Source organism: Bactrocera tryoni, chromosome 1, assembly GCF_016617805.1.
Source record: "Bactrocera tryoni isolate S06 chromosome 1, CSIRO_BtryS06_freeze2, whole genome shotgun sequence".
Classification (NCBI taxonomy): domain Eukaryota; kingdom Metazoa; phylum Arthropoda; class Insecta; order Diptera; family Tephritidae; genus Bactrocera; species Bactrocera tryoni.
This window is the reverse complement of record NC_052499.1, coordinates 58,314,670-58,323,737: the sequence shown is the minus strand read 5'-3', so window position 1 is coordinate 58,323,737 and position 9,068 is coordinate 58,314,670. Positions and strand designations below refer to the sequence as shown.

The 9,068-nt window shown below is 33.9% G+C and overlaps 1 protein-coding gene across 1 annotated transcript; it reads left to right on the top strand.

The window, feature by feature from the left end:
* Positions 1 to 335: 335 nt before the first annotated feature.
* On the top strand, positions 336 to 3,036 carry LOC120773153. Its single transcript, XM_040102141.1, has 4 exons — positions 336 to 543; positions 639 to 724; positions 814 to 972; positions 2,923 to 3,036. The coding sequence occupies exons 1-4, from the start codon at positions 447 to 449 to the stop codon at positions 3,034 to 3,036; spliced, it is 456 nt and encodes a 151-aa protein (XP_039958075.1). The 5' UTR covers positions 336 to 446.
* Positions 3,037 to 9,068: the final 6,032 nt, after the last annotated feature.

Here is a 9,068-nt window from a genome sequence, read left to right as displayed (position 1 = left end):
TATCCATTCTGCTCTCTCCCTTATCAGTAATACGTACATATATGTATATTATTTATAGAGTTGCGGATCCGTTCATAAACCGATTATTCGAATTTAAATTTTTTGATTTGGTTTTCGTCAATCTGATATAAGAAAGAAGGCATCAGTTTAATAGCAGGTTTGTTGCTTTTGATTCTCCTTCAATTTGGGGTATTTAGGACTTGGTTTCTGTTTATTAGTAGTTGAAGACATGCGTGCACACATACTTACTGTACACTCAACACCAATTTATTAAGAATATAAGTAGCATTTGAAGACAAAAACAAAATATCAAATTACCCCACTTTTATAACTAACATTTATGTTCAAATATCTCTAATTAATCATGTCAGGTGCCAAAATATTTTTTAGTATTTTAATTACTTTATAAATATATGTAGGTGTACTTTGGTTTCTCCACCGTTGTTATGCTCATTACTGTTTATGATGAACAGGAGTTTCTGGCCGGCAGCAGAGAGCAACCATTAGGGGAAAGCATCTTGGCTAAGGGAGAGATAACACCGGGTGAGTGAGTATTTAGAATGAGTAAAATAGTTTATCAATATCAACATTTTTATAATTTTATAATACTTTATAGAAATATGCTTTCGTTATTTCAGCTATTCTTGTATTTAATATTCTCTTTCTGGTTTGCTCGTTCTTCATCGTCATGTCGTCGCTCTTAACGTTCGTGGGGCTGAAGCAGGTAAGTGTGCACTGAGTGTGACTTAAATTTTTTAATGAAAAGCAACAAAAAAATCACCAATATATGAAACATATATTCCTTTTGCACAGAATCGTCGTCAGCTGCTGTTACCCTGGATTGTTTTCATGCTTTGCGATATCCTGATTGAAATTGTTCACTTGGGATATTTATCATTTACGCAAATCGTCAACTTCGATCCCGTCGTCGGCTTTATATTCACCATCGACTTTTTTGTAATGTGTCTAAATGTGAGTATTTAAAAAACACAAAATTATTGAATATACTATATTTATGCTTGTGTTTATGCCACATATTTTTGATTCTCCGAGCAAAACCCAACTTTCAAAGGCATTTAAATCGCGTTTAAATTATTTGTACTTTATTATTTACAGTCGTTGTTTGTTTAAGGTTCATATTTGTTATTTGCTTGGAAATTAAATGCAAAAATTTTATCTGTCGAACATGTAAATAGTTATGTTTTTTATGTATCCTCAGATATATCTCGAATAAAGTAGAGAAAATAATCTGGTATTTCTGGATGGCGTGCTAAATATTTTATTTACTGAAGTCGTAGATCAGGTTATCTGAATTCATAAATTACATCATAACTGCTTAAGGTCACATATGAACCAAATTAGTACAACTTTATAAAACTGAAGACCAGATAGCCCAGCTCCGATCTGTTCTCACTCCAAGGATATAAAGGCTGAGGTGACTTCCTAGACTTATTCCTCCCAAACTAGACTTATAGTGAAGTATGGCGTCCTTAATTTACCCCAATTGTGCGGCCAGTGGCTCAAGACTTGCATAGTCCTTTTAATATCAAAGCGGACTGTCACTTCCCTAAAGCAAGTTCTTTTACCCACTTTACTGACAATTAGTACATTAATGGCAGCAGCTTTGGTTTGGAAAAGCTGCATGTTGCTGGTATCTGATCTACAGAAGATACCACCGTTTTTATATGTAAGAAATTCATGCGGAGACTTGATATTTGTATTAATATTAAGAAGAGCTTACAATCGTAGATTTTGGTCTAAGACAAAATCAAAATTCATTAGGTCATCAAAGTTCACAAGTTTGGCATAGTCGTACCTGTTAATTACGAATTTAATCTCATTTAATTGGTGAACTTTTCCATACATACATACCTTTTTATTTGTCAGAGTCAGTTGCAACACAAAATGAAATTTTTATAGATTTTTTAATACATACCATCTATAAAAAATCTATAAAGCCTTACTTAAAAATCCGAATATCTCGGGAAGTGTTAATGATAGCGATTTTGACTTGTAGCAAACAAAATTTCCTACAAGTTTGTCCTGTACATTTCTTCTCTTTCTGTAGCTTTTGTCATTTACGAGATAAATACAAAAAAATGCGAACTTCATGGAAAAATCAGGTTTAGAGCCTGATGTGAGTTTCGACTTTGTCGCAATGGGCACTTTTGTAGATGATTCTGAGAAAAATGTGTCTAAAGTCAAAGCGATGCCTCTGTGCTATAGAAATTTAAAGATAAAAAATCACGATTGTCGTGTATTTTCAATCGACAATTTTTACATCCCTTGGTTCAGTTGTTAGTATTAATATTAAGGGCTCAAATTTTCAGGGATTTTTTTTAGGGTATTTCCAAGGAAACATTATGATGGGATTTAAAAAAATATGCATTTTGAGATGCAAGTGTGCCTGGAGAATCTCTTCAAGATTATTCGTCCAAACAAGTATTTCAATTCGGCTCACTTCCGGACCCGCTATCATTTTGTTAACTTTTTCCCCCTTGAATTTCTCCACAAATATTTAAATGAAGAACTACCTATAAATGTAGTAAATGAAAGATGTACCACAGATTTGGCAACAAAAAACAAACACACATTTAATATGTGTTGACGCATTAGTTTTGTTATTGTTTAGCGAAAACTTGCTTCGCTTGACCTCTTGAAATATCGGCTGTTCTGCATCGGCTGACTGCTCTCGTTGGGAAAATATTAAACACATTTGTTTTGTATTCCCGCTAATGGACTAAATGTGAGCATAAACATTTCTTATGCACCCACACATATGTATAATATATTGTAAATGTATATCGCTTACAGCATTGCGTTCATGAATACATAAATACACACATACATACGCTATAAGTATAATCAAACCGTTTTTGAATTTCATTCAAATTGCTTCTTCTTTATTTTATCGCCACTTAGTCTTACTGTCTGCTGTGCGTGATATCGCAATATCAAAATTACCTGCAAGGACTGGGCTGCGGGAATCAACAGATACGGGTAAGGAGAACAATTTTCTACTGGTCAGATTTCTGAACAAACGTAAAATATACACATATATTATATAGTATAAACATATATACATACTTGTAAACACATATTTACCATCCAGAGCGGTAAGGATTTCAAAAATGATATTATAATGACGCCAGTTAACTCGGGATCACTATTTGAATTTTAAAGAATGTAAATATGAAAATACTAACAAATCTATAAAATTTTACAGAGAACGGTAGTTAGCTTGAATAGCTGCGTCCAATGTCGGTTTGAAGGTTTCCATTTGTTTGAATTATGAATAATAACAACAAAGTTCGGATGTAACACTCTCGTATTTTGCAAGAATCAAAGCCAGGGAAATACTTCAATATGTTGGCAGAATTTTATTTGAAGAAATGTTTCGATTTAATTTAATTCAAAATCAACGAATTATTGTCCCAACGGTTATGCCATCTATATCTGACTCAGAAACTTCCTGCTCCTTAGATACTCCTACCTTTCCACATCATCTTCGGAAATCCAGTCATTCCGCAGAAATAAAACACTCACTCCCCTTCTTAACCTGAATGCAACAGCACACTCTATGACAATCAGGTCAAGAGGGGATGCACATAACAAAACCTATATAGCATCCGTTGGAGACGGTGTGACATACAGGCAAACTGACAAGCATCATACAACTCTGTATTGAGAGGAGTTTTTAGCAACCCAAGACTATCGTGGCTACTTCCTACCATACAGCGGCTCTATAAGTGGTACAGGCTACAAAGAAGTCACGATATATGGTGCGAATAGCACAACGTCTGAGACCCTGATCAGTCCACAAAATGCGTCCTACTTTGCCTACGATTGCCTGCAGTCGCTCTTTTCACATTCCCAAGTGTGGAGTGAAATACATAATTTCCCTTAGGGTCAGCTCTGGTATTTGACTTGTGTCCCCCGGTCATTCAGTGGACGAACTGTAACAGCATTGTCACCGTTTTTCCATCGATATTATTCCTTGTGTCCGTTGTGCAGGTGGTTGTGCCTCCGACCTGGGCAAGACCAAAATTAGCAGAACCCCTATAAAGCGTCACTAAGCCATAAATAAAGATATCAAAATGAAATTTAGCACAAGGGATCGCATTAGGGAGGGGCATATTTGAACGTAATTTTTTTGTACGTATCTCGGAAACTATTATAGCTATGTCAACCAAACTCTACAGAGTCGTTTTCTTCAGGTATTTCCATATACAGTTCAAAAATGGAAGAAATCGGATATTAACCACGCCCACCTCCCATACAAAGGTTATGTTGAAAATCACTAAAAGTGCGTTAACGGACTAACAAAAAACGTCAGAAACACTAAATTTTACGGAAGAAATTGCAGAAGGAAGCTGCACCCAGGCTTTTTTTTAAAATTGAAAATGGGCGTGGCCTCGCCCACTTATGGACCAAAAACCATATCTCAGGAACTACTCGACCGATTTCAATGAAATTCGGTATATAATATTTTCTTAACACCCTGATGACATGTACGAAATATAGGTGAAATCGGTTCACAACCACGCCTTCTTCCAACATAACGCTATTTTGAATTCCATCTGATGCCTTCTCTGTATAATATATAGTACATTAGGAACCAATGATGATAGCGGAATAAAACTTTACAAAAATACGGTATTTGGAAAATATGTAAATGACGGATAATGAAATCTGGATTATCACTTTATCATGCGAGAGTATAAAATGTTCGGTGACACCCGAACTTAGCCCTTCCTTACTTGTTCACCTTTAAATTTCAACGTCTTGTCTGGGGTTAATTTATAAAACAACCCGGTCTCATCTGCATTAAAAATTTCATTATCACTAAATTGAGCACGTAGAGTAGGGGGATGTTCGAGCAAGCAAATAACTGCGGCAATATTGCAACCCTGATGTTTTTTTGCAGATACTCAGCTGATACTTAAACAAATATTTTGCAAATATTTTGCGCGGCGTGCAGGTGCATTGAAGAAGTGATGTTTAAGAAGTCTTAAAAATGAATTTTTTATCAATTTAACAGTGGATAACTTGGTGGATAGGGAGTGTAGTTTGCTTCTTAAATACAGAAAAACAAGGAAACAAAGTTTTTTGCGTAAAAAAGTGGCTTACGACTGAAATTTTAAAGAAAAGGGCAATAGTAAAATCGCAAAACTTCTTTAAAACAATTCGATTTTATCCTCCAAATATATATTTATCACATTTTCGGATGTCTCGTGAAACACAATTAATGATAATAATTTGTTGTAAACAAAAATAAAGAGCGTTTTCGCTGTCTAGCAAAAAAATTTGCTTTCTCTTCTAGCAGAGGTCCATTAAGAGGTATTCCCCGGTCGCTGAAGCTTAAACCACTGTAACAATGCCTTATCCAACTGCTCATGAGTAGAAGTTCTTACACGTTTCCATTTCAAAACATTGGCATTAAATTGCTGTTATTTATTCTTTAATTTTAATATTGCACTCTCTTCTCTTTCTTTTATTTAATATTGCACTCTTTTCTTCAATTGTAAAACATTTTCTCTTCACAGAACTCATTTTATGGCGCTTTATGAACTTGTCATAACAGGTGACAAACACTAACTGTGATTTACGCGCGCCAATAAGGAGAATTGAACGGTGAAATATCAAATTGAACAAACGAATTATCGTAAAAAATGGTCGCTATAAACGGTTTGTCGCACTAAACAATTACATTAATAATATCGACGATAAAAACGGTTAGTCGTTATAAGCGACGTCGTTATAAATGAATTCTACTGTACATACATACATATCTGTACATATGTATATGTATAGTAGGTTGATCTTCAACGCGCGTGTTTGAGTTTATTTTTATGTACGGATTATAAAGCGGGTTAATTTCGAATTTATTTATGATTTTTCGATTAATTTTGCGAGTTATTTTGCGGTTTTGGTTGAAGTTGTTCTTCGCTGTATGGAAGAAAACACAGTTTGGTGACTGGTCGAGTTAATATGCCGGTTTGTGTTCGAACATCGACTACTCTTATGTGACCATTTGATCCTCGATGAACCTTTTCAATGCGACCTAGTCGCCATTCCGTTGGAGGAAGGCATTTGTCTTGTATGATGACGCATTCTCCTGCATTGGAGATCTTTAAGATAGTCTTCCTTCCATCTGTGGCTGAATTCGTGATGGAGAATCTTGATTCTTTCCCATCGATTTATTAAAGTGAGTGAGTCTCCTTCTGTCTCAGGTATGGCGAGAAGAGGAGCTCCTCTGAGGAAATGACCTGGTATGTGACTGAGTTTACTCGCGCTTATTTTGTATATTTGTATCTGCAAACGAATCAAGAACGCGAAGGAAAAATACAATACGTAAAATTTTTTGTATGTATATATGTATTTATTTTCATATGTTTGCATATGCATATGCTTTATATGCACCATATGACGTTTTCCTTTTTGTTTTGCTTTGCTCGTATCCCTTGTAGTTATGTAATTGTTATATATGTATGCTTGTATATATGTTATAAAAATGTAACATATAAAGTGCGGAACACATAGAGCGCGGCAGACTGCAAACTACATCTATCAAATATTAAAATACACACGTTCTTATGGACACTGTTATTTTGACAGCTGCACGACTACACGACTGCAGGCCGACAGTTGTCGTTCTCGCTAACTTCAATATCTTCTTATATTTGCCAAAGACAGTAGGACGACAGTAGAGTTGACAGTACAATGGAAGATAGAAAGACGAGGTAGAGTGGTGATGCCACTATATGTAAAATGTAAAATTATTCACAGCTCTAACAAACTTGAAGTTATTTTACAAATAAAAGCATAAAATAGCTATATTATAGCTCTATTATATCATTTGTAATAACAATTGATAATTTAACGCAAAAATATTTACCTATTTACTTATTTTTTGCGTAAAAAATTTCATTTTGAACAAAATATTAAAATGTCATTGAAGTGAAAGGAATTAGTATGGCCACAACGAAATTGTGTACATACAAAATGGACAACTGCGTTGTTTTGTGTACATGCCGGCCATTGTGTTGTTGTTGCTTCTCAAAATGTACATGTAGTAAGATGAACAACGACGTTTTCAGTTCACTGTCGTGCTGCTGCAGTCTGTCGCGCTCTATGTGTTCCGCACTTAACAATTCGATAATCGCACATAAATGTATTAAAGCGCGGAAAAAATACATAAATGTGTATGTAATAAATAATTAGTTCAAATGTGAGGAAAGAATAGGTGAAATGTAATGTGCAAAAAAGTGTATACTTGTATGTACATACATATGTCGCGCGGGAGAAGCATATGTTTACCGGCACATTAGTACATATGTATGTACATAAATGTAATGCCTTTTTTTCTCTTTTTATTCTTTTGCTATTTCTTTATTTTTTTATTACCTACCTTTGCTTGAATGTTAAAAGCGATGCAGCTTGTTGCTTTATAGTACAAGGGGTATCGTTGGTAATTTGCAAGCAACGAGTACTTGTCTTCTGTAAGTTGCTTTTGTAATGCGTTTTGGTAGTGTGTTTGGAGACACGAATTGAACATCCAATCAGGTAGTTTAATATTATTGTATGTTATAGCTTTATGTAGGTTAAGTTACAATCAAACACGTGTTAGCGTGTGAAATGAGCTTTCCAAAAAGGTATAGCATGACCAGATGCGACGAAGGTATAGCATGACCAGATGCGACGAATAGAACTACGCGCTTTCAGCGCCAACTAGCGAAAATACCGCAAGACTTTTTTGACAACCTATTATATGTATATATTTAATATTCTTTTTATTTCGTATCTTCCGCTTATCTTGTACGTGCAGGGTTGTTATGGAATTAAAAATAACTCCATAGGTCCCGCAATCACCATACATTAATCCTATTAAAAACATCTGTAAGTTTTTGGAAAATCGTTTTCCAAAACATCGAATTTCATCAAAATAAAGTAAAAAAAGCTGGATCATGGACTTAGTGGGTCAAAATATCCGGAAATAATACTAGAAATGGAGTGGGGAGCATACACCGATGTCTAGGGGCAATAATAGCAACAAAATGTAGGCCAAAAACCGCTAAAACTATTGTAATTACTTTTGATTTATATAAATAATAATTAGTGTACGTAAACTTTTTGACGTAAATTATGCTCATTTTAAGCTTTAACATTAATTTTTTTTATTTGTACAAAAAAAATTTTTTTTTGATATGATAAATTTAATGTTAAATATATGTACATCTTTTGAAATGGATAGAAAAAAACCACAAAATGTATTTATTTTATAAAAAATTAACCTGTCGTAATTCAATAAAACCAAGGAATTATATTGCTTACAATTGGTTTTTATTCCGAAAATATTCTTTTCACAGCTAAGAATTGGGTTAAAATTTATTTTAGTGATACTTGTCATTCCTCTTCACTGCTCTAATATCTATTGTTTTTGCAAATTTCTTTTTCTACTGTAGGTAAACTTATAATGTAAATTATTATTTTTCCATCCGGTTGCTATTTTTTATTTCAGAAAATTCTAAAGCTTCGTCTAAATTTATGAATGGAATTATCATCTTTTTCAAAAATTTTCTTGGCGATGTCCCGCTTCTTCGCTTGACATGATGTAAGGAGTTGATTATATTGGCTTTTGCCCAATGTATTGAGTACGCAATATTTACGACCTCTTCTTTTTATAATTTCTAATTTATACTTTAACTTCAAAAATGATTATATTTCTTTGCTTTTATCATTTTCCAACTCTTTAATAAAATGATTTGTTGTGTTTGTAATCTCGTTTACTTTTTCTATCGTTAGCTTGTTAATTAGAACTTGATTATTATTATTTTCTATAACGTTATTTAATTTGTTTAACACTATTTCGTGGTCTTCGTAGTCTGGACTTCCTGCAATCCATTTCCACGCACTACCTAGAAAATTTAATGACCTTTTTGATTTTCTTACAATTTTTAAATTATTGATATGAGCTTTAATCTGGGATATTAGTACAGTAATGAAAGGATAGTTGAGATTTCTATGATATGCGCCCGTTTTCGTAGTCATTTCGATATGTTCGAGGA